The 26,714-nt window shown below is 42.1% G+C and overlaps 1 protein-coding gene and 1 long non-coding RNA gene across 6 annotated transcripts in view; both read left to right on the plus strand.

Annotated features, from left to right (window-relative positions):
- Positions 1 to 14,227, plus strand: part of LOC137187237 (NACHT, LRR and PYD domains-containing protein 12-like) — a 28,511-nt gene extending 14,284 nt beyond the window's left edge. For all 5 annotated transcript variants that reach the window (XM_067596002.1, XM_067596001.1, XM_067596000.1 and 2 more), the window contains 4 exons: positions 7,762 to 7,944; positions 8,584 to 8,757; positions 9,592 to 9,765; positions 10,682 to 14,227. In XM_067596002.1, the coding sequence (XP_067452103.1) occupies positions 7,762 to 7,944; positions 8,584 to 8,757; positions 9,592 to 9,765; positions 10,682 to 10,691 (541 nt within the window). In that variant the 3' untranslated portion in view covers positions 10,692 to 14,227. The remainder of the gene's footprint in view (positions 1 to 7,761; positions 7,945 to 8,583; positions 8,758 to 9,591; positions 9,766 to 10,681) is intronic.
- LOC137187252 (uncharacterized) lies at positions 391 to 7,604 on the plus strand. The gene is made up of 2 exons (XR_010929174.1): positions 391 to 474; positions 2,939 to 7,604. It is a non-coding gene; the product is annotated as an uncharacterized lncRNA (long non-coding RNA).
- Positions 14,228 to 26,714: the final 12,487 nt, after the last annotated feature.

Below are 26,714 nucleotides of genomic sequence, written 5' to 3' on the forward strand. Positions count from 1 at the left end.
GTTTGTGTGATGTTTTTAATGTAAATGTGTTAAAATGGGCAACAACACGTCTAAAGCAGTGAGTAGAACACAATCTACTACAAAATTAATTCATTCACCAAAACACAAGAGAAAGAACAAATCTGTTTCAGTAGGAAACAAACGCACCAATTCAGAAGTAAAAGGTCAATCTGCCATTGATAAGCTTCCCGAAGCAAACCCCCACACACTCACAGATGCACAATATAGAGCGATGTTTTCTCCACAATCTCCGGCGGGAGTTGTTGGTAGATTGAAAGGATGGACTTTTGTGTTTCCATTTTCTTCCCTTATGAATCAGTGGACAGATGGCGAATGGCCATACGAAGGAGCGTTTGATAGAGATAAGCTTCAGATTGCTGAGTACAATGTTAACCCAGATTTTGGAAATCCATCTTGGGATAGTGCGTATATGAAAGATTGTGTAAATGTGTGGTTAACTGTTGCTCGTCAGAGGTGTGGAGTGAGTCTGGATGAAAAAAAGAGTTGATCGTTTTTCTGATGAGTTCAGAGCAGCAGTGGAGAACTGTGTTAAATGTGTGACAGCATGTCACTTGCCTATGTTGGAAGCAGAGTTGCAAACCAGAGCTACAGAAATGATGAAAATTAAACAGAGGCATGGTGAGAATGTGAAGGCCATTTCCAAAGCTATCATATACGGTTGGGCAAAACGGCAAACTGATGCTCCCTCTCCACAAACTTTGTTGACCATTGTATCCAAAGCTGGAGTGCCTTTGCAAGAGTCACACACAAACAAAACAATGATTTCAATTTTTCCACAACTTTCACCTTCAAACCCCTTTTCAGCTGCTAACATGACTGATCAAACCATTTCACAACAAGCAAAGACTGACGATGAATTTCTCTTACTAGCCGCAGCTGTTGAGGGACAAAGACTACAGACTGAAGTAGAAAATAGAGAAGAGCAGATAGCAGCTAGAGAAAGGGAAAGAGACAGTCAGGCTGCTAGAGAAAGGGAAAGAGTTAAACAGGAAAAGAAAGATAGAGCCGACGAAGAAAAAGCTAGGAAAGCTGCAGAAAAAGAAAAGAAAGCTAATTTGTCATTCAAACAGGTAAAAAGCCAGAAAAGAAAGGAAAAGAAAAGACATTTAGCTGCCGTTGCTGAAGAAACAGAGATAGACACTCAGGACAGCTCAGGAGAAAGTGAGGTAGAACTTGAGTTACAAGGAGCCAGAGGTAAGGGGGAGGAGTCTGACACAGACCATAGTGACGACACAGAACCTGCAGTCAGGCCAAAGATGACACAGAGACGACCCCACACTGCAAGTAGCAAAACTCAGAGACGAGGTACAACTAGAATGACACATTCACATCTGGAAAGACATACAAGATCGAAAACTAACATTTTAGAGCCCCCTCTAAACATTACATCCACCTCAATAAATGCTCCAAAAATCATGGTTGGCAACACAGCTGTCTGCAAACCATGGACTCCTGCTGAGATAGTTGGAATGACACAAAATGCCCCCAATCCGACCACAAACCCAGATGAATACTGGGGATGGTTAAGATATGTATGCTCTGTGTATAACTGTCTGATACCTGATGTTGAACAATTACTTGCTGGCTCATACAGAACGGAGTGGGATTTGTGCAAAGGTGAATTTCTTTTCCCTGCTCGGACAGAGGATGGCCAGTGGCCTCCTCATAGAACCATGATTGACTGGTTAAATGAAGAAGCAAAAACAGCAATAAGAAAATGTGCACGACAGCGCACTGACTTTAATAAAGTAATTCACTGTGTCCAAGATGCATATGAAACTGTACCTGAGTTTGTTAACAGATTTACACGTACTTGGGATAGCAATGCAGGAATAGGACGAGAAGGAAATGAATATTTTGTTGTTACAACCTTTGTGCAAAATCTAAAACCAAATGTTGCAGCTGCATACAAATTGTCTGTCACCGATTGGCAAACCAAAGACTGGAAAGCAACGGTAAACAAAATGATGGCGCTAGATAGGTGTGAAGTTTTTGCTGAAGACAAATCTGCCTCCTTCCCAAAACAAATGTTACAGCATGCGCGACAGGGGGGTGGACAACAGCATTTCAAAAACAATAACAAGCGAAAACCGGGAAAGTGTCACAAATGTGGGAAAGCGGGACATTGGGCTAATGAGTGTAGAAGTGGTCGTCGTCAGAACAAGCAAAATTACCCATTCCAGGATCACCAAACAAGGAATTTCCAACAAACAGCCCCCCTTGCTTTACCACAACAACAACAACAACCACTACCACCTCCTCCACATGTTGATAATGTGAATCATGGACAATATTACAATCAAGCATAGGGAGGCCATAGAGGGGCAGGATCAGAAAAAACATTTCCCATTCAAGCAGCTGTAATTCGACTTTCAAAAGATCCTTCAGAAGATCCAATAATGCCTGTTGAAGTAAATGGTAGTAGAGTTGACATTATGGTAGATAGTGGGGCCACAATTTCCACTGTTAAAGCTGATGAGCATGTATGTACACCAACACCTAATTTTGTCACCACCGTGGGTGTTTCCGGCGTTCCTGTTGTTGAGCCACTATCACAGAGAGCTAAAATAACTGTTGAAGGTTCAGATGTGCAACATTCTTTCCTGATTTCTGAGAAAAGTCCAATTAATCTCATGGGACGAGATTTACTTTGCAAGCTACATGCCACCATTCAATGCACACCTGATGGATTGTTTTTAAGCCTACCTGATGTGAAGGCTGCTCATGCATTTCAGTTTTTGAAAACTATTGCTGATTGTTTGTATTGTTGGTCATTGACTGATTTTAACATGGCTTCCAGTTTCACAGTATCTAGCATTCAAAAAATTGCTCAAATTTCACCAGCATGTGCAACACAGATGTCTGCCATGAGGCCTGTACTACAGTGTCACTGTACAGCAGCATTTAACCCCCAGAGGTGTACAAACAATTAGCTGATGTGTTTTTGAATACACAAGAGGGGTTGGAGTGTGAACAATGTTTGTTTGTTGGTCCACAGGGATGTGCAATTCCAATTCGGTTATCTGACGCACAGCGCAAATTGGTTAATGATAAAGATTCATTTCCATACATCACTGTAGCTGTCTCTCCTGGCTGTGACCCACAACAGCTTGAAAGCATGGTGGCACAGTGCCAGGCATTGAGAGGAGCTGCGCAGACTCCTCAAACTCAAACAATAACACACTTGGGCCTTGAGCTGTACATGTTATCTTTAACTGAGCACATCCAGCTACCTCAGAGTAGGTTTGTTTTGCAACAACCACCCCTCCCCACACAGTATGGGCCTCCATCAGAGCTTTCAGAGGTTCCATCTATTTTATGGGCTAAACATAAAAACCATGTGGGTTTTGTGAATTCGGCTCCACCTCACGAAGTCACACTCAAACCTGGTGCTAAACTACCAATGGTCAGGCAATACAATTTGCCACACAAGTCAATTGCTGGTATTGAAGGTGTAATTCAGTCTTTACTGGATCAAGGTGTGTTGGTTCAAACAACAAGCCCATGTAACACACCCATTTTACCCATTCCAAAAGCAAACCGCCCAGATGAATGGCGTTTTGTACAAGATTTGCAAGCTATTAATAGCATTGTAGTGCCAACAGCTCCAATTGTGCCAGACACAAATTCGATTTTAGCTTCACTACCATCCAACTCAACACACTACACAGTCATTGATTTGAGTTCAGCTTTTTTCTCAATCCCGTTGCATCCAGATAGCCAGTATCTGTTTGCATTCACATTCAAAGGAAAACAGTACACCTGGCAGCGTTTGCCTCAGGGTTTTGTCGAGAGTCCTACAGTTTACGCAGCAGCAGTGAAACGGGACTTGGATGACCTCCACTTTCCAGGGGGCTCCACTCTCCTACAGTATGCAGATGACCTCCTGATAGCTTCACCATCACAGGAAGCTTGTCGAACGGACTCCATCTTGCTCCTACAGAGACTAGCTGAGTGTGGTCATAGAGCATCACTTGCCAAACTGCAATTTTGTCGGTCTGAGGTGACATACTTGGGTCATGTTTTGAAAAATGGACAGCGCCTGTTGTCACCGGAGAGGTTGAAACTGCTGGTTAACATGCCTCCTCCCACAACCAAGAAACAAATGCTCTCGTTCTTGGGGATGGCGAATTATTGCAGACATTGGATCTTTGAGTATGCTGCTATGGACTCTGTTTTGCGAAACGCCAAACTGCAATCAGCTCCTCCCAAGGTGCAGTGGACTGAGGACATGAACAAAGCTTTTCAGGACCTGAAACATGCTCTCACCTTGGCTCCGGCATTGGGGCTGCCGGACTATCATCAGCCGTTCCATCTGCATGTACATGAACGAGATGGCTTTGCTACAGGCATTCTCGTGCAAAAACATGGGTCTCATTACCGTCCAGTTGCGTACTACTCCTCTCGACTAACCCCTGTGGTTCTTGGCATGCCAGGTTGCTTAAGAGCGGTGGCCGCCGTTGCCATCATGATTGAGAAATCTTCTCCAATTGTACTGGCTCATGACTGTGTTGTGCACGTTCCACATGCAGTACTTCACATCTTGAACACATCTGCTACCCAACACATGACAGCTGCACGTCGTTCAGGCTATGAAGCAATCATTCTTCATAGTCCACACATCACTTTAAAACGCTCACCTCCATTGAATCCAGCTACTCTCCTTCCATTGATTGACACAGATGATGAGCATGATTGCATCACAACTATTGACCTGTGTACATCCCCAAGGCCAGACTTGTTGCAGACACCAATACCCAATTCTGATTTGATTTTTTACACTGATGGTTCAGCTAGCAGACCATCTGATAGCACACATCTAGCTGGCTATGCAGTAGTTAACGATTGGGGGGTAGTAGAGGCAAAAGCACTGCCTCCAGGTACCTCTGCTCAAGCAGCAGAACTGTATGCTCTAACTAGAGCGTGTATTCTTGCTTCTGGTAAGGTGGCTACTATTTACACTGACTCAAGATATGCATTTGGCGCTGCTCATGATTTTGGCCAGTTATGGAAGATGAGAGGTTTTGTGTCATCTTCTGGAAAACCACTACAGCATCACACTTTGGTTAATGACCTGTTAGATGCTATTTTGCGCCCATCTCAGCTTGCAATCATCAAATGTGCTGCTCACACGAATGGAACTGATCCTGTTTCACGAGGAAATGCAATGGCTGACACTGCAGCCAAACAAGCGGCACTTTCCTCTCCCTCTTTGGTACTTCAATGTGCCTCCACACAACCTACCAATCCAATTCCAGTTCCTTCCGCTAATGATGTCGTGACAATGCAAAATCACGCTGATGACAGGGAGCGAAGTCTTTGGTTGCGTAAAGGTTGTAAAGTTGACGCGGAGTCTGGCTTGTGGCTCCACCCTGATGGTCGACCGGTTTGCCCTCGAGCTCTCCTTCATGTACTGGCACGTGTGACGCATGGTCCAGCGCATGTTGGAAGAGGGGTGATGAATGATGTTATTCGCTCACAGTGGTTTGCTCCAGGCATTACTCAAGTTTCACAAACACTTGTGGATAGTTGTATGATATGTCAACAGACCAGAAAAAAGAATAGCACAGTGAAACATGACCACTTAGAACCCCCATCAGGTCCTTTTGTAAATATGCAAATAGATTTTGTACATATGCCAAGCTCACAAGGCTTCAAATACTTGCTAGTCATAACCGACAGGTTCTCGAAGTGGGTAGAAGCTTTTGCAACGAAAAAAGAAGATGCAAGAACAGTTGTAAAGTGTCTGCTAAAAGAGGTAATCCCTAGGTACGGAGTGCCGCAGGGAATAGATAGCGACAGAGGTCCAGCTTTTGTGTCAAAAATCACTCAGGGACTGTCAGAAATCTTAGGATTTAAGTGGCAGTTACATGTTCCTTATCATCCACAGAGTTCAGGTCAAGTTGAGAGAATGAATGCAACTATCAAAGACAGATTGACCAAAACAGTCCTAGCCACAGGCCTGAAATGGCCTGATGCACTGCCGATTGTGCTGTACTCCATTCGGAGTGCACCAAGTGCAACTACAGGACTGAGTCCTCACGAGGTGCTGATGGGAAGACCAATGTCCACAGGGACAAGTCCCCCACTGACACCACACAAAGCTACTCTGCTTTGGACGGATGAGTTCATGACTGAGTATGTGAAAAGACTAACAGAGATTTTGAGAAAGTATCATTTACAGGTGGCTGACAGACTCCCCAAACCATCGGAAGAACCAATTCATTCCTTTCGAGAAGGTGACCTGGTATTAATCAAATCTCTGGAAAAAGTGTCTTTGTCTCCTAGGTGGAAAGGTCCATACCAGGTGCTGCTGACTACTAGGACGGCCCTGAAGGTCGAAGGCAGAGCAGAATGGATCCACGCCACAAGTAGGTTCGGGCAGGGGACAGGTCAAGTCGGTCCAAATGAGAGAGAGACAGGAGTCTCTCTGATTCCAGGCGAAGGAGAGCGGAAAGGCTTTCCTTCTCATGACACAGTCGGTGCCATGAACCCAGTGCCCCATGGACAGGGGCGCCCTTTGCAGAATGATCCAGAAAATGCAGACCAAGAGCCAGATCTTGGACATACGGACAAATCAATGAGCCCATTGGGACTCTACAACACTAGGATCACTCCAGGAGGATGGATTCCACATCACCATGCATCGTATGTGCTAGTAACCTCTCCATGGTGATGGCCCTCTACTGTACGCAAAGTGCATGGGTTGAAGACTTCACTTTGTGATTGATTTGTTTTATTGTTATGATGTAATCAAATGTTTGTATGACTCCCCTTTAAGTTGCTAGGATTTCATCTAGTAAGAGGCAGGAAGTGTCTTGTCTTAGGTTGTTTGCGCATGTGACTGGTGACCTCTGTCAATGACCTCCTTTAACGCTTTGGTGTTCTAGGAGATCTTCTTTGAGGATTTGCCTCACTACTGCCCCTGGTGGTTGGAAGACAGAACTCATGGGTCACATGACAGTTGTTTTAAAGGGGTACATAAGAGGGGTTTTTTTTATCTAATTTACTGATTGTTTGCTTTTATTGTTATTGCATTATGTGTTTAAATGATTATGTGTTTTGATGATTTTACTTTTGATTTTGTTCAATGCAATTGTTGATTCTTGTATTACTTTTGTGTGAGAATTGTTATCTGTTGTGCGGATGTTGTTTCTACTCTGTTTGTGCCCTTACAGTCCACCAGTCCAGTCATAAATTGGTAATTTGTATTGATCTTTTGATCAATAAGAGGGGATTGTTATGGATATTCCATAACTGACCAGGACAACAGAATGTCAAGCTGTACTCTTCTGTTCTCTCAAACAGAAGATAACACATGTTGTTTAATAAACCAGGAGCCTCACAGGCGAACCAAGGCCAGAATGCAGGTCATCATCAGACGCAACAAGACAAACCAAAGATACAGATTTAGGTCATAGGTTTATGATTCGGAACTGACGAACTAGTTTCTATGATTGGCTTAAAGGCTGGTTTTGGACTGTGAGGGTCAGACGAGTTTGGGGACACCGTACGAACAGGAGGTGTCCCTTGAGTCGCTCTCCCTTGCAAGGTTCTTCATTAAAGTTTTCCCAGAATCATCATACGAGGTTTGGTTTGGTCTTCTCTTCTTCAAACTGACAACTGCCAGTGCATCAGCTCCGAAAATCCACAACAATATCGAACTACACATTTAAAACCTGAACAAATCTGTTTGGATTATAAATGTATTTTAATCTACATCATTTATTCTTTATTCAGATTGTGGCGCTGCAGTTTGTCAGAGATCAACATTGCTTCTCTGGTCTCAGCTCTGAAATCCAACCCCTCCCATCTGAGAAAGCTGGATCTGAGTGACAATGAGCTGCAGGATTCAGAAATGGCTGCTGTAAAGCTGCTGTGTGGTTTTCTGGAGAGTCCACACTGTAAACTTGAGACTCTAATGTCAGTTCACTGAGTGTCTGTTACTATATTGGTCTTAATGTTTAACAATTGAACCTAATTTCTGTACATACATAACTTTCATCCATGAAGTTAATTTTCTTTTTTCCATATTAAATTGTTTTTACTGTAGAAAGTTTAGTCTGTAGTTATAAAGTATTACTGATTCCTAAAGAAACAGTAGAAAGTGTCGACTGTTAGTTGTTAAAGTAAATTTATGTTTATAATTTTTAGTAGAGTCACATCTGTATATAGAAGATCCTCTCAACTAATATATGTTTTTAATTAATCAAGTTTACCTGCAGAAGGAGAAACATTTCTTTATTATATTCTTTAACATGTTTTACTGAATGTCTGATTATTGATACTGATCCTTCAGAACATGCACACAGACGGATACAGAGAGATCAATGCAAGTTTAAAGTATGAATGTAATATTTCTTGTGAATCCGCGCTGACATGAATGTATCTGAATGTTGTGGTGACATTATGACACAGTAACACAATGACAAAGTCACTGCTCATTTTAGTGAAAAGCTCATTGATTAGGACATAGTGATGTTTCACTACAGATTTACAACCGGAACACATCTGGTTGGATTATAAATGGATATTTATCTATATCATTTAATCTTTATTCAGATTGATTGGCTGCAGTTTAACAGAGAGCAGCTGTTCATCTCTGGCCTCTGCTTTGAAGTCCAACCCCTCCCATCTGAGAATGCTGGATGTGAGTCACAATGAGCTGAGAGATTCAGGACTGAAGCTGCTGTGTGATTTTCTTGAGAGTCCACACTGTAGACTGAAGACTCTGGGGTCAGAAAACATTTTTTACTTCTGTGCTGAGATTAATATGATGTGTAAATTGTGGTGACACTAAACTGCAGACATAAAGCTAATATTATGCTAATCCACACTGAGTATCTTAATGGTACAGTCTATTTTCTTCCTTAGTGGTTTAGTCCATTGACTTTGTCAGAACAAAGTTGAGCTGCATTTAAAAACTTCATATGACAACAAAAATCCTACACTGGATAATTTACTCTGAACCTCTGAAACTCTTGATTTTTACATGAAATTTCACCTTCACTTTAAATTTCATTCTTTGAAGTTAAACCAAAAAACTCTGATATCCAGTATTTACTTGTAACAACACTTTTAAGACTTTTATGAAGCTGTGCAGTGTCTATACTGATAGAAATATTTAAACACAAGATGCCAGATTTTTTTATGGCGACACCATTCCATTAAATGTAAATATTGTAGATATATTGAATATCCATTTGCTTCTATTTTCCAAAAATCCATCCTGACATATTTGGAATCTTTGTCAACGTTGGGATCTTAAGTTGATTCTGAAATATATTTCTGAGGGTTTTTTACTTGTATTTGACTGAAACAACATGAGTTTGTATAGATGGAGTCACTGGTGGAGCTGCAGAGTTTAAGAGGTGAAGTCACTACGTCTTTATTGCACTAGTAGTATGTTGTCATTAATATTAATGAGAGTTGGGTTCAGGTGTTTGGAGTTTCCATTTGCTAAACTTCTCCATTCTAAATTTTCTTAATCTCTGAACAGATTATGAAACATTGAATGATTTCAAGCGGGAACTTTGTCTTCTAAAGTGACATTATCTATACTTTTTTCAGAGTGAGGGTCTGCAGTTTGTCAGAGATCAGCTGTGCTTCTCTGGCCTCAGCTCTGATGTCCAACCCCTCCCATCTGAGAGAGCTGGATATGAGTCTCAACGATCTGCAAGATTCAGACGTGAAGCTGCTGTTGGATCTTAAGGAGAGTCCACAATGTAAACTGGAGACTCTGAGGTCAGTAGAGATTTGGAGTCAGTCTGTGCTGGTTTCAGCAGTATTGTATTAAACACAGTTAGTATCAAAGCAAAGATCCAGTATTTCCTCCAACCTTCTCAGTGTCTGCTTTCTTCAAGCTGTGAGAGGAGAATGGTGACAGGCTTCAGGATATGACAGGAAGACAGTGAGAGAGAGAGAACAGTCAGCCAATCAGATCAGCCAGAAGCTTGTTGTGATCATGTGTTTGAGTTGATGTGATGACGACTGTTGTTGTTTTGTTCATGTCTGGAGGAAATAAAGCTGGATTACAGCTCACAGCCTTACAAGATGTATAGAGAGTGGTCCTCATCATCAAAGTGTCGTACCATCAATTCTGATCTGAAATTGTTTGTTCTCTCATTTCAACATTAAAGAATTGATCAATTCATCTTTGTCAGAGCTCTAAGATCAGTCTGACTGAAGCCTGCAAATCACTGGCTCTGATTTCACAGAACCATTATAAAGTTTAGTTACCAAATCTTACAGAGACTCTGTAGCTTTTAAACTTTTATAACAGTTCACATGTATCAACAATAAGTCCATCAGTAGACTGATGAGTGAATGTCTCTGTTTCTTCAGTAATGATGTGTTCATGACTCCCAACAGTTTATTTCCTCTGTGTACTTAAGTGAAATCTGCAGAGTAAACATACTTGATATCAAAAGTTTCTGCAGGCCTGTGAGCATGGAGCTCAGTGTGTTCACTCCAACACATTAACATGAGAGCTGAAAGGAAGCAGGCTACGCTGCACAGCTGTTCCACTTCTGGTCTGAACAGGACTGAAGTCCCTACTGCTCTTTATACTGGATGTACTGCATCACTGACTGACAGCTGATGAAGTGAGTCTCAGTAAACACTGATTTATGACCTCTGTTGTTTCTTCTTCTCTCATCAGCTGGAATTGATGATATCTGTAAGAGTGTGAGTGAACGTCCAGGAGTGTGTGTTGAGAGAGGATCAACTGTATCCTGATGATCCATCTGGACCGGAGTCTGGATCTGGATTTTGTCATCTTCACTTAAGTCTCTTAACTGACCACTTTATAGATTTGATATACATAAGCTGTTTGATGCTAAAAAGATAAAAAACACAGGTGTTATAAATCTGACTCTGACCCTGGGCCTATATTTATCAAGTGCCTCAGAATCACACTGAGTTAACAAGGACTAAAACTAATTAATGAAGCAGAAGAGAATTTACTTTTTACTCTCAGCAGGATGGATTACAGGAGAAGGATTACTCCTGGGAGAGAGGGAGTTGTTGTTTTACCACAGTCAGAGCAGCAAAATAGAAATAATAATGAGGTGTTGTAGTTTCCTCACAGTCTCAGCTGGAAATATTAAACAGTGGTAATTTGGTATATTATGTGTATAGGTAGGTAATTTACCAAGGTTATGTAACAAACCTATGATGCCAGAATTCAGATGATCATTCAAGATGATATTTACAAACTGTAAAGAAAGCCTAAGAAATAAATGTAGCCTATATGTTAATTAAGATAAGTGGTCATTTCACTCAGCTGTGTGAAATGATCTTGGTTCAGCCACATGGTTTCACAGCCTGTAATAGTGCTGCATCTTGCACATATTGCACAGACACATGTTGCAAACCCTCTCCATGAAGAACATCATCTCTTCCACTGTCCAATTCCTCTTTCAACTTCACCCCAAGTTAACTTCTGTCCTCTACATGAAGGTAAATACATTGTAACAATAGAAACATATATTGTTAAGGTGCATCCTCCTCTCTCAAATATCAGGCTGTAGCTCTGCTGTTGTTTGAAGTAGCCTAAATAAAAAATAAGCCTATAAAATATTTGAGCTGTTGTAATGAAGTTGAGATATCCTTCATTATGCAGCTGACTTGATTATTTTCAAATAAAAGTTTTAGTGGGCTGTAACTGAGGACCCTCGTCATGCTCATTATCTTTACGACGTATATTAAGCCAGATCAAAGTTTGATTCATGACTTCCATCACTGTCGGTTCTGACAGAATTGTCACTGTTGCACAGCTGCATTTTCCCTGTTATGATAAAGTGTAACATTGAGAGGACATTCTGTATTTATTTAAATGATGTTCTGTAGAAACATCATGTGTTCTCCTCTGCATCACACACAAAGTCAGTCTCACAAATGATTCTGTTTTAGTCCAAACAATCTTTTAATAAGCTCAGTGTCATCAAGGGTTCCCAAAACATCTCTCCTCCCAGGGAATATTTCTGCCTGAACTCCATCTGCAGCTCCGAAATATCGGCAGAGATAGGAATCATTTACCAAGTTTGGAGAGTTGATAAAACGCTTTTTCTCCTGAAAGTAAGACCAAGACCATGCATCACTCTGATTATTTTTGGCCAGTTTGGAGTGATTTCCTGCTCTGAGATGCTTAATAAATACAGGCTCAGATGTGACAAATTGGATGTCCACAAATTTCATTAGGTTAAATTCTGAAAGAATTTATCTTTGGTCCAGAAAACCTGCATGCACAGGTCAAGTCATATCTTGGTTCTCTTGATAACAACATCAAGCCTGTGGTGAAAAACTTTGTATTTTTTGATTCCAGTCTAAGTTTTGATGATCATATCAACAGCTCGTCCAATCCTGTTTTCACCATTAAAATCATATTAAAATAATATATATATGTAAGTAGCACAGAACACTGCTGCTGTCAGACTTTGAACTAACACCAGGAAAAGAGATCGTATAACTCCATTTCCATCATCACTTCACTGGTCACCTGTTTGTTTTAGGATTGATTGTAAAGATTTTATTGATTACTTTTAAAGGCTCTTCATGGCTCCAGATTATATTTCAGAGTTGTTCTGTGTAAATATTAAAGGTATCTAGCTTTTATATGTAGGTAAGCCAAGCAGGTGGCTTTAACAGTAACTATATAATTTAAACTTATAGGTGAGATCATGTCATCCAGCTGAGTGATCCAGCCCTATCCAATCGCATCCTTTACATCTTTTTTTCTACATCAGTGCAGCATTTTGCATGTATTGTACAACACTGCACACAGCGATAATGCAAACTGACTGTGGGCACAACTTGAAAAACATGAAATTTATCTTCTCCACTGTCCAACTCATGTGTCCTTACAGCTCCTTTAAATATATCTCTGCCATCCGCAGTTTAAAACTAATGAATCATTAAACCAATAAAGCCACAATTTGCATGAATGCAGCTTGTTTTTCTATAACTTGACACTGAGTGGTGGGAAATGAATTAGTGCTGATTATCAGCACAGATAAATACTGAAAGGAAGGATGTGTGATGATATCGTTCAAAGGAAGAGCTGGCGAAGTTCTTATTTTGAAGACGTTTATTAGACGATGGCCATCGGGTCCATTCCATATACAAAGATGGTCTGGGCACCGTACCACTGTTGGTGCACAACTTATATAGGGTTACACATCTGTATCTTATTATATGAATAACATAGGTTTTACATTAATTCAATTGGGGGCCATCCATGAAGTGATTGACAGCTACCTCACAACATACTATGTATCATAACATACCGCATCTGGAACAGCTCCAAACTTGACCATGGACCCATTATTTGTATTTAAAAGGCCCCCCAGAAGGGCTATACCATATTACCTAAGGTGACATGCAGACTCTGGAATGTTTATGTCACATGTCCAACACCCAAAATCAGTAACATACATAGGGTCAGATAAAAGTCATACTAACAAATACGGATCCTGGTCTTTGCTGTCAGGGCTCTGGATCAACCTGTTTGAGGAGCTCAGTCATTATCTTCCTTTAAATCACTTCTTAAAACTCATTTTTATCCACTGATCTATCAGTTATTTTTGTTTTATATGCTGTACATCTTAAATTTGAATCTAATGTCTGTTTTACTGGTTTATTTTCTTCCTGTATGTTTGTGTTAGTTTTGTGTAAAACATTCTGTAACGCTGGTTGGTTTGAGAAGTTTTATAGACTTCTGAAGGGAGGGTGGTGGGAAACAAAAACCAAATTCTGACTGCAGAAACATCTGTGGAAATAAATGAACTTGCAGCGTTTTTACTCTGTGTCAAGCTTCAGCTTCATGTATAACATCTATTTTTATTGTAGTTATTTTTTCTGTCTTTGTGTATAAATGAGCCATATGTGATTGAATCTGTGTTCTTTGCTGTGGATATCTGTGAATCTGACTTTTTGCCTAACCACTGGACCATCAGCACACGCCATCTGAGTTTATTTTAAAGGTACATTATTCTTATAATTTCTTATTTCTTATTTCTGCAGCAGACAGCTCATACTGAGTCTGTCCACAAGATGGCAGCAGAGACTGACTCTCATGTCCCATATGTGTGTAAAGATTATAGGCCTTTCTCACTACCAAGTACACCAAGTTCGGACAAGATTGTTGTTTTGCCAAAGCATCTCACGGAATAAATTAAGAATTATCCAAGAGTAATATAAATATTTACGATAAGTTTAGATTTTTTTAGAGAGTGGGGGGGCTTATGTGATTCCCTGCTCAGTAACCATGGCAACTTATACCACAGAACTAACCTGCTCCATGGCAGGTTAACTGTCAAGCTTAATTTAGCTGTGTGTCAAAGAATGTCCAACGGGTGGAAACAGACTCCCAAAAGATGATTCTGTCAAGTTTCTTTTCACACTCACATCACTTTTGTCGTGTGTGTTCAGTGTTAGGAGTAAAGGGGGCGGGGTTTATAGTTCCTCTTTCTTCCTTTCCCTTTCTTAAACTGGACTGGTTTTCATTGAGAAGATAACAAGGGGGTGTGGTTAAGCTGCGGGTGGATAAAAGGACGCCACGGTGAGGTGCGCGCGCAACCACTGGAGTAATGTGAGGCCGCTCAGCTGGGAAAGCGCGAACCTTTGAAAGTGATACGAAGTGAGTTAAAGCCCAGAGAGACGTCCTTTGTAGAAGTTCGAGACCGTACAGCTTCACACCTCTCCTGCACCCGGACCCTTGAGTAAAACCAGTTTTGTTCTTCGGGGACCCATCCCCCAACCACCAAAACCTGAACTGAACCGCCAGAAGGAGCTCGCGGCTCACGAGAGCAACGCCAGAGCTGTCGAGGCCGAGTCGGAGGGACTTGCACTGCTAGTCGGCGTGGCAACCCGATAAGGTAACCCACCTCCAGACTGTCTATCTCTACCACTGGAAACCAGTCCGTCTTTCGCTGATTTCTCCCTAGTTTTCTCCTTTCCACACCCTCCAGGTTAGGACTAGTATTGGTTCATTGATACTGAATCCCCTAGACTTGACTAGTCCGTAACATAATTTGGGAGGCTCGTCCGGGATATGGATTCGAAGCGATTAGAGTTCAGTTAGTGAGTTACATCCAAGCATTCTGTTTGCGGGAAGAGGCACAAGTGAGTTGGATTCAGCTCGGGAAAAGTTGTATGTTGCTAGGTTTAGAAGTAGGCCATGGACATACAGCTACGGGCAGAACAGCTGCTCGGTGCCAGACTCGTTTTAAACAGATGGTTGTGTATGTATGTAAAACTCAGCTAGCTAGACGAAAGGTTAAAGAAATTTATCGGGTGTGTCGAGGTTAAAAACGAGGATAGGTCTGTAAGTTGACGATAACAGTGTGGCTTAGCGGGTTGGTTGACGGCTGGTGTTTTGCTGCTGTGCGCGGCGTAAGGGTGTATTGGTTTGTGCTCCGTCCGTAAGTTGTATTGTCATAAGCGCTGGGTGCGACTTAAGGGTGCATTGGTTTGTGGTCCGTCCGTAAGTTGTATTGTCATAAGCGCTGTGTGCGACTTACGGGTGCATTGGTTTGCGGTCCGTGTGTAAGTAGCAGTGTCAGGAGCGCTGTGTGCGACTTGAGGGTGCATTGATCTCTGAGAATAGAGTGACCTATGAGCTACCTCCTGTTAACAGGTTATACGTTTAGTTTATGGCCATCTGATAAGTTACCTTAGAGGTAATTTTTGCGAGGCCCTTGTCTCCTTTGGTTACCCCCACCGGTGAGCGCTCACTAACGGGTGACTATGGCTACTTTCAGAGTGGAAGAGTTTTGTGGGAGCGATTTTGGGCGAAATGAGTTGCGTAAGCTTAGAAAAGAAGATTTGCTTGCGGTAGCTCAATATTGTGAGGTCGAGATAAATCCAGAGGCTAGAAAGCCAGAAATTGTGGAGACTCTCATATCAGCGTTACACCTGCATGATCCGGTACAGGAGAGAGAGAGGGAGGAGAGAGAGAGAGAAAGAGCGAGAGAGGGGGAGCGGATGTTTCAACTTGAGTTGGCAAAAATGGCAGCAAGAGAGCAAGAGCAGAAACTTGAATTGGCAAGGTTGGCATTGGAGCAAGAGAAGCTTAAAGCTAACCACAGTGTCCTACAACGTAAGCACGAGGCTCGTTTTGATGTTTCCAGCTGTTTAAGACTCATGCCAAAGTTTAACGGTGATGATGTGGCCTCTTTCTTCGAAGCTTTTGAAAAAGTTGCCAAAGAGCTAGAGTGGCCTGAGAATAGGTGGACGCTGCTTATCCAGAGTGTACTTGAGGGTAAAGCTCAAGAAGCTTATGCAGCCTTAGATGCATCTGACAGCCGAGACTATGATGCTGTGAGGAAGGTGGTTTTGGCAGCCTATGAGGTGGTGCCAGAAGCCTACCGACAGAGGTTCAGGTCTCTGCAGCGGAAACAAGGTGAGACTTTCCTTGATTTGGCTAGGCAACAGGAAGTTGTGTTTGACAGGTGGTTAGCAAGTACCAACACACATACCTTTCAAGAGTTGCGACAACTTATACTAGTGGAGCAGTTTAAAACCAGTTTACCCCGGCACATGGAAATACATCTAAATGAGAGGGGCGTTACAGAGCTGAGAGGAGCTGCTATGGCAGCGGATTCTTATGAGTTAACGCACAGAGAGGCGCCTTGGAAAAGCAAGGTTGGCAGACAGGATAGGAGGCAGGCTACCACTGACAGGCCTACAGAGGCTAGCGTGGTTAAGCCTACTCTTCCCTCCCTGCGGTCTCAAGGACCAGGGAAAAGGTATGAGAAGCCTTTCATTCCTAGAAGTGATGTCATCTGTCATTATTGCAAAAAGCCTGGCCATATAAAGTCCAGTTGTCCTGGTCTCAGGAGAAGAAATGGGGACGAGAAAGTTGTGGGGTTGATAAATGCCCACCCACAGATTGGTCTTTGTGAAGTGGACAGCGTGAACCTGCCATCCTGCCCAGTAGCAAAGGGGTTTGAAGGTTTTGTGTCAAGGGGGGCTGTTTCTGGGGCACCTGATAGGGAAATGGTCCCTATATCCATCCTGAGGGACACAGGGGCCACACAGTCCTTATTGGTTCAGGGTATTATAGATCTCTCGCCCGCCACCTATTTAAAAGCTTCTACCCCAGTGAAGGGTGTGGGAGGTGGTTTTATTAGTGCTCCTTTGCACCGGATATTTCTGGAGTCTAACATTGTAAATGGGCCGGTAGTGGTCGGCATTGTACCTTTCTTGCCAGTTGAAGGGGTTGCCTTTGTGTTGGGAAATGATTTGGCCGGTACTCAGGTTTGCGTGACACCAGTTGTGTGTGAGAAACCTTGTGAAGTCCCAGAGACCATGGCTTTGGAAAGAGAACACCCCGAGGTGTTTACAGCTTGTGTGGTGACACGTGCTCAGGCTCTGGCTGCTGAAAAAGGAAATTCCAGCGAGCAGGAAGAACTGTCTGGTGGGTTGGCTGATACCTTTTTCGCTAGGCTAGCTGAAGTGTCACCTTGCTCTCAGTTCACTCGGGAAGCCCTCATATTAGAGCAGGAAAAGGATCCTTCTGTAGCTCCATTGAGACAGACAGCTGCTAGTGCTGAGGACATGAAAGAGGTAGCTGAAGGCTTCTTTATCCAAGATGGAGTCCTGTTGAGGAAATGGCGGCCTCGTGATCGTCCTGCTGAGGAGACATGGACCGTTAGGACTCAAGTTGTGCTGCCTGAGAGTTTTAGGGAGGAAGTCCTGCGTTTAGCCCATGAAGTATCCATGGCTGGTCATTTAGGCATCCGGAAAACTCAGGAGAAAATCAGCAGACATTTCTACTGGCCCAAAATGCATAAGGACGTGGTGTCGTACTGTCGTAGTTGTCATGCTTGTCAGGTTGTAGGCAAGCCCAACCAGACCATTCCAGCTGCTCCCCTCTGCCCTCTACCGGTCATGGAGGAACCCTTTTCAAGGGTAATGATTGATTGTGTTGGCCCTTTGCCAAAAACTAAGAAAGGGAATGAGTACCTCCTGACTATTATGGATGTTTCTACGAGGTTTCCAGAGGCTGTGCCATTGAAGTCAATTAAAACCAGGGTCATAGTGGAGGCTTTGCTCCATTTCTTTTCTAGGGTAGGTTTACCACTAGAAGTCCAACATGATCGTGGGTCCAACTTCACTTCTGGTGCATTTCAGGAAGTGATGCATGAGCTGGGAATTAAACAAATTATGTCATCTGCCTATCATCCTCAGTCCCAAGGTGCAATCGAGAGGTACCACCAGACTTTAAAGTCTATGATTAAAACCTATTGTGTTGGTTACTCAAATGACTGGGATGTAGCTATGCCATTTCTATTGTTCGCTATCAGAGACTCTGTGAATGAGGCTACAGGTTTTAGCCCTTTCGAGTTGGTTTATGGACATCAAGTGAGAGGACCGCTGAGGATGGTGAAAGAACAACTGTTGCAGTCCGCCGGGCAGACAGACACTCCCAGTGGAGTTTTGCAGTATGTAGCATCCTTCAAGGACCGGCTGCATACAGCTTGTGACTTGGCCAGGAGTAACTTGGAAGCAGCTAAGGGAAAGATGAAGGCTCAGTATGACAAGAAGGCAGTGAAACGTACCTTCAAGGCAGGGGACCAGGTTCTGGTTTTGTTGCCCATGGGTGGAGATAAGCTAGGGGTGAAATTCTATGGTCCATATAAGGTTATCAAGAAAGTGGGTGCTTGCAATTATGTTGTTGAGACCCCCGACCGGAGGCACAAATCAAGAGTATGTCACATCAATCTCTTGAAACCTTATTATACCCGTGACACTTCGTCCACCGTGTGTATAACCTCTCAAGTTGCTGTGGAAGAGGAGACAAGTGAGGATGATGATGTTGGGTCAGTGGAGCCTGTTACAGCTAGGCTGAAGAATTCCAGCGCCCTGGCCAATCTCAGAGAGTCACTCAGTTACCTCACTACAGAGCAGAGAGAGGATGTAGTACATCTAGTGGACCAGTATAGTTCTTTGTTTAAAGATACCCCTGGCTTGACGAAGTTAATAACCCATGATGTAGACACTGGTGAGGCAACCCCCATTAAGCAACATCCGTACCGCATTAACCCACAAAAATGGGCTCAGGTGAAGTCAGAGTTGATTTATATGGAAGAAATTGGTGTCATTGAACAGGGCTCAAGTGAATGGAGTTCTCCCTTAGTCCCTGTTCCCAAGCCTGATTTAAGCGTACGACCTTGCATTGATTACCGAAAGGTTAATAATGTTACTAAAACTGACGCGTATCCCATACCCAGGTTAGAAGACTGCATTGATAAGATCGGCAAGGCAGAGTATGTCTCAAAGTTTGACTTGTTAAAAGGCTACTGGCAAGTGCCGTTGACAGAAAGGGCAAAAGAGGTATCTGCCTTTGTGACGCAGGAATGTTTGTATCGCTGTCGAGCTCTCCCGTTTGGCATGAAGAACGCGCCAGCAACCTTTCAGAGGTTAATGAATCTGGTAACCTCCGGATTACAGAACACTGTAACCTATTTAGATGATGTGGTTTGCTATAGCTCTTCATGGTCTGATCACGTGCAACATATGAGACAGTTGTTTGAACGGCTTGAGCAAGCAGGGTTGGTAGTCAACTTGCCCAAGTGTGAGATTGGAAAGGGGCAGGTCACATACTTGGGGCACCAGGTTGGTCAAGGTTCAGTGAGGCCAAGGACTGCCAAGGTGCAGGCCATTTTAGACATGCCTGTTCCAAAAACGAAACGTCAGCTAATGCGCCTTTTAGGCATGTGTGGATTTTATAGGCGGTTTGTCCCCAACTTCGCAGCGGTGACAACACCACTAACAAACTTGCTGAAGAAGGGAGTGAGGTTTAGCTGGTCGGCAGACTGTCAGAAAGCACTGGAAATGGTTAAAGCTATACTAGCTAGTGAACCAGTATTGGTGGCTCCGGACTTCTCTGTCCCATTCAAGCTGGCAGTGGATGCTTGTGATGTTGGAGTGGGGGCAGTGTTACTGCAGACTGATGTGTCAGGGATAGATAGGCCGGTTGCCTACTTCTCTAAAAAATTGAATCGCCATCAGAAACGTTATTCTACCATTGAGAAGGAGGCCCTGGCTCTAGTTCTGGCAGTTCAACACTTTGAGGTGTATGTCTGTAGTGCTGGAGGTGATCTGGTGGTTCTAACTGACCACAACCCATTGACATTTCTAGCCAAGTTCAAAACGTCCAGTCAGAGAGTGTTCCGTTGGAGTTTAATTTTGCAACCGTACAACTTGACAGTAGTGCATTTACCAGGCAAAGAAAATGTTAGCGCCGACACCCTGTCAAGGGGATGAACATGTGGTGAAAAGCCGTGAGTGCAGTGTTTATAGTAATGCATGTGTATTGGAGTCAAGAGACTGATTACATTATACATTGGTATAGTCTTTCACATTTATAGGCATAACTCCAGAGTAGACGTTAGTCATGTCACTAGTGATAAGATACCTTTTATACTAAGGGTCAGAGACTAGACATGCCAGTAATGAGTGTGCTAATGTGATGTGTACATTGTTGTTTTTAAGAAAAGAGGAAATGCTAAAAAAAAAAAAAAAAAAAAAAAATTAAATTAAATAAAATAGAAAAAAAAAACATAGGTGGAATCCAGATGGGTTTTTTTTTTTTGTTGTAAGGGGGGAGGAATGTTAGGAGTAAAGGGGGCGGGGTTTATAGTTCCTCTTTCTTCCTTTCCCTTTCTTAAACTGGACTGGTTTTCATTGAGAAGATAACAAGGGGGTGTGGTTAAGCTGCGGGTGGATAAAAGGACGCCACGGTGAGGTGCGCGCGCAACCACTGGAGTAATGTGAGGCCGCTCAGCTGGGAAAGCGCGAACCTTTGAAAGTGATACGAAGTGAGTTAAAGCCCAGAGAGACGTCCTTTGTAGAAGTTCGAGACCGTACAGCTTCACACCTCTCCTGCACCCGGACCCTTGAGTAAAACCAGTTTTGTTCTTCGGGGACCCATCCCCCAACCACCAAAACCTGAACTGAACCGCCAGAAGGAGCTCGCGGCTCACGAGAGCAACGCCAGAGCTGTCGAGGCCGAGTCGGAGGGACTTGCACTGCTAGTCGGCGTGGCAACCCGATAAGGTAACCCACCTCCAGACTGTCTATCTCTACCACTGGAAACCAGTCCGTCTTTCGCTGATTTCTCCCTAGTTTTCTCCTTTCCACACCCTCCAGGTTAGGACTAGTATTGGTTCATTGATACTGAATCCCCTAGACTTGACTAGTCCGTAACATCAGAAACATAAGATGAAGAACTGTGAGGGACCTTAACAAACATACCTATTTCAGTTAATCACCATTTTATTCATGGTCACTTCTGTGTTGGGGTGAAACCTTTTATTTAAAAGCTTTGCATTTGTAATTTAAGAAATAAAAGTGTGCCAACGTTAGTTTGAAGTTTAATTTATTTATTTATTTATTAATTCACTCATTTTGTTCAAGCTGTGAAGACAAAAAGAAAATAAAGTCCAAACAATTATGTTCTGCTGTGTTTAAATGCATACAGTGGAAACTTCTTACAGTGATCACAGTTACAGTGATCAGCTGCTAATATGGATCAAAAAGCTTGGCATACAAAATTTATGCTGTTCAAGTAATTTGCCTGTAGTAATCTATTAGTCTGCTTTCAGTGTTCATGTTGGGTCTCTCCATACATGACAACATATGGCAAAACATTTTTAAAACTATGGTCATTCTCTTGTTTGTACTTTACTCCCATGATAAGTGGCCGCAGCACTATTATTGTCCACCTGAGGCTGGTTCTGTGTGCACATTGAAATGATGATGGGAAATAGAAAGTAATTTTCTCTCACTGACAAACGTAGTCTCCTCGAAGCTAATGACAGTAAAAGGGAGAAAGACATCTAAGGAAAGGATCACTGCTCTCTTCGCCCGTTCTGCCACCGGGGAAAAGTAGGAACTTGTCGTTAACAAAAGTCAGAACCCGCCTCTTCAAAAATGTGCGCACACTGCGTTTGAAACAGATGTACTGCATTATGAAACAGTCAATAAAATTCATGTCGGCTAATAAACGTACAAATTTCAATTAGATGGTATTCTGCATGAGAAATAAAGAAAAAAATCGGCTATAGTAATTATCTGCTTACAATCATATTTGACCCGGACAGACGTGATCACTATAAGCGGTTTCCACTGTACTTATATCCTTCTCCAGTTTCTTCATCTCCAACTGCAACCTCTTAATTTTTAACTTTAGATGATGCTTGTTAATCGAACGGACATCCTGCGAAAGAGAAAATGTGTTCAAGAGTAGCTGAGTATGTAGTAGGTAAGTTAGTTCTCCTAAGTTTCCTACACCATAATGTTAAACACACATCTGATATTATCTAGTCTACTGATAATATAGCCTCAGACAGTGATCTTAATGTTAATTTATGAACAAATGAAGATAAAATTAAAGCTGCAAGCAGCGTTGAACGGGCCTTCGCACCCTTGCGTATGTCAGGGCGCAGCGCTGGTGAAGGGCTTCTGTCACGGGCATATAGATGTCCCCTGACCTGGGCTGTTTTCAGACAGTGCAAGGGGAGAATAACGTCACATCCTCAATCACGTACTGTGCCTGCTGCAGGGGCTGCTGCATTGAAATGTCGTAGGGGGCGCTATGGAGCCAGTTTTCATCACTGACTGAATATTGCTATTTAGACGTGTTCAGGCTGGGAGTCTTATCAAACATGTAAAGTTTGGTGTAGACTCCAGCATTTACACTAAACTTATAGCAATTTCGCCTGTCATGGCGAAACATCAAAACTCAACGCCACGCCACGGCCACACGCTTCAATGATAACTAAATTTTTGATAACTTTTGATCACACACTGGTGTAGATGACACACACTGATTTTGAAGTCGTTACGATGAATTCTGTAGGAGGAGTTTGTTAAAATACAAGGTATGCGAAATGGTCAAAAAAACGCGAAAAATGACCACTTTTATCAAGATGGCCGACTTCCTGTAGGACTTACAATACAGCTCCAAGAGGCTTTTTTGTGCGTCTTCACATGATACATAAGCCTCCCGAATTTCATTTTCCTAGGTTAATCTGGAAGGCGGGGCTACAATTTAGAAATTTTCAAGGGGGCGCTGGTGAGCCATATTGTCACGTCTATGCAAATGACCTATCCAGAATTTTAACTGGTGTCGCTCCAGACATGTGTGCCAAGTTTCGTGATTGTAGACCCATCCCTTGTCCCTAAAATACAGCATCGTATTTCATGGCGAAGGATGTGTCGCCATGGCAACGGCGTTTGGTCATGGGTCATGACCTGCCCAATGTAGCATCACCAAGGTCTTACATCTTAGCTGTCTTAGTCAATTTCAGGTGCATCGGCCAAATTTCCTAGGAGTAATACAACAAAGAACGACGCATGATACTTCCTGTTGCACTCTGGCCCGTCGGGATCAGATCACGCTTTTTAAAAATGAGGGATATTTCTTACAAGTGTGGTGTGCTTTTATTTTGAAAGTTTGATTGACATGTGTACTGTCAGGTGTGTAGAGACAATAAGTAACTGCAGCTGGACACAGAAAAATACTCATATATTTGAATGGAGAGTGTGAGCGAACCCATACCTTTTTGAACATTTACTGCTTCCACATAATTTTAGATACAAACTTCATTTGAACTTTAAATGAGCCACGAGACTTTGACCTACAAATCTTGAATTTACATGTGTTTTCTATCTTTTATTGTTTTTGAGATATTAGAGTGTGAGTTTTAAAGTCTTTTCTTGCTCCTCCTGTGATTTTATAATGAGTGTGTATTGCGGAATGTTTCACAGCACTGAGGGAGTGACATCACCAGGAGCAGTTGGAGAGGAGGATTTTAGAGAACGCTTCTCGTGAAATATCCTCATAAATCCCATGACTTTGGCCAAATCATACATAAAAATCACATTTTTTTGTAGGGATTTTCGTCGCGAATCCATTGATACAGGTTTGAAAGTGGTCGGACTTATAGTTTAGACGCCAGATGCCCCAGTTTGGCACAAAGTCCATGCCCAGAGATTGCCTCCCCATTGGTTTACATTGTAAGGTGTAATGTCGCACTCCAACTTTCAGGGCTTACTAGATCTAAACCGTTCGAGTTATTACAAAGTTTTTAATAACTTTTGCTCAACACAGTGTGATAAGTCATGTATTAAAGTTTGAAGCCGATACCATTAACGCCCTCGGAGGAGATAGCGTTTGTTCGGGGGCCAAAATTGGGGCAAAGTCTTATTTTGAAAAGCTGATTGCAGACTTCCTGTTGGATTTAGATCAGGGGTGTCAGTGTATGATTTGTAGGTCTTGATGAGACGAATAATTGAGTTTTGGTTCGATCTCTCTACGACATTCCTACGGGCCGTGGCGGCCGTTTTAGATACATAGGTGGCGCTAGAGAGCACATTTTGGCACTTCCGGGGTTAATTTTTACATTTTATCAAATTTTTCACCAGACCTGATGTGCGTGCCAAATTTGGTGAGTTTTTGAGCATGTTTAGGGGGTCAAATTTAGAGTTAAAGTGGCGGATTAATAAAGAAAGAATAATAAGAAAGAAACAAACGCACGAAAAACAATAGGGTCTTCGCCCTTTGGGCTCAGGCCCTAACAATTAGGGACAAGCGCTTATCCTGCTGGTTCACGGTATTGAATCCATGACCTTTCAGTCACAAGCTCACTTCTCTAAGCTTTGGACCACCACTGCCCACTTTTATTGGCTTCTATAATTTACAGATTTAATCTCTCAGCGATTTTTTGCCAAGTCATCTCCCGCACCTTGTTAATTGCAGCAGTATTGCCCTTTTGGTGACAATTCCTTTATATTCTTCATATAGTTTCATTAGCAGGTTTGTTCCACTGCTGAGAAGAACACCTCTCTAGTTTTCTCTTCTTTTTGTGACATAGTATCGTCTTTTCAACAATTGACTGTTCTGCTGCTTATGTACTCCATGCTCATGCACAATGCAAGCTTATTCACACCTGGCTAGGCGTTGACTTGACACGGCTGAATCGTGTTAGTGGAACGGCTTGAGCCTTAAGTGAACGTTGACATTAATTCAAACCAGGCTTTTTCAAGCAAGCGCAGCTTTCTTTAGCTGTGCTGATGGAACAACACTCAGATATCCATCTTCATATTTATTTATTATCTGTATATACTGAAGTTTGGAGTTTCTCTGTGGATATCATCTCTGATCAGTATCGATCAATCAAGGTGTATGATAAGTGGAGTGTGGTGTCCCACAATGCAATACTCAACAGAAATGGAGGAGCTCTGAAAAGAAAAACAAAGTAATAAATCTTTTGTTTGTAAAGTAACAGCTGCAATGAGATACTTCAGCCAGCAGGTGGCAGCACAAGTGTCTCGCAGATGTTTTCAGACTCAAAAATAATTCAGTTCTCAGCAGCATTTATTTACCTGTCTTACAAAGCCATTTCTTTACCTCTTTACTATGTTTATTTTCTTAGATCTTCCCCAAACTGTCAACTGAAAGCTACAGCATGAAATAAGAATCCTTAAAATGCCATTAATGGATCCTAATCCACCCATAAAAACAAAAGGTGATTGGTTTGGTAGCCAGAGATGCCTTCATTTATCCATTAATTTGACAAGGCAAAAACAAAACCACTTAAAAATCCCTTTATTTACAAATTAAGCTGAATTTACACAATAATTTTAGATATCTGACAAACCACTTAATTGTCAATTTAAGGTAAATATTGGGTTTTCAAGAAAAGCTTTAAAAAAAAACTAGTCTAGTGTTATTTTAGCTCAATCCATTAAGTAATTTATGAATAAAGGGATTATGATATATTCCAGAGTTCCCACACCTTCTTAAACATCAAATTCAATGACTTGTCAAAGACTTTCCAGGCCCAATTCCCTCAAATTCAAGGACCCAACATAACATAGTTTGAGACACAGATCGACGTTAGTTACTGTTACAACACAGAACTTTTCATAATGAGAACTAGCAGGCTTTACAGAAGCTCACAGATTATGTGGTCTCATGCCTTCTGTAACACAGCACAGCAAATCAATATTCTATTCTTGTACAAAATATATAAATTCAAGCATTTTTAATGACCCATGTCTATTTATGTCTTCTTTCAAAAACTTTCAAGGCCTTGATTTTTTTTTTCTCAAAGTCACAAGCTTTCAAGGATTTCAAGGACCCGTGGGAACCCAGATATTCAGTGATTTAATGGAATATCTGAATAATTTAAGGGTTTGTTCACATTTACCAAATACCTATATAGCCATCTCTGAATTCTAATCTTTAATTGAAAGACAAAAGGCCCTTTGAGGCAGTGGTTTCCAACCTTGGGGCAAAGACCCCCTGAAGGATCTCTACAGTCTAATTGTCGCATCTGTCTTATGACGATATGGATACCTCAATTCTTTTTGGGCCCAAAAAACCATTAAAATGACACAATCTGAGAGTAAAAAATCACGCTTCGGTTGAACTCACCAATCGTAACCTGTGATAGGGGGTACAATTAAACCAAAATGTTTGGAAATGCTGCTTTAATTAGGAGATTAATATTATTTGGTCTATAGTAAAGTGTTTTTACCTTTTAAAGATCATGCAGAATATTCATTATGCTATTGCTGTTCATTAACAGTCCCCTCGCAAATCCACTAAAAATACCTTATGGGACAGGGTATTGTCATGTTCAAACAGGAAAGAGACAAACACAAACTGTTGAAAGGAA

This window comes from Thunnus thynnus, chromosome 8 (genome assembly GCF_963924715.1).
Source record: "Thunnus thynnus chromosome 8, fThuThy2.1, whole genome shotgun sequence".
In the NCBI taxonomy this organism is placed as follows: Eukaryota; Metazoa; Chordata; class Actinopteri; order Scombriformes; family Scombridae; genus Thunnus; species Thunnus thynnus.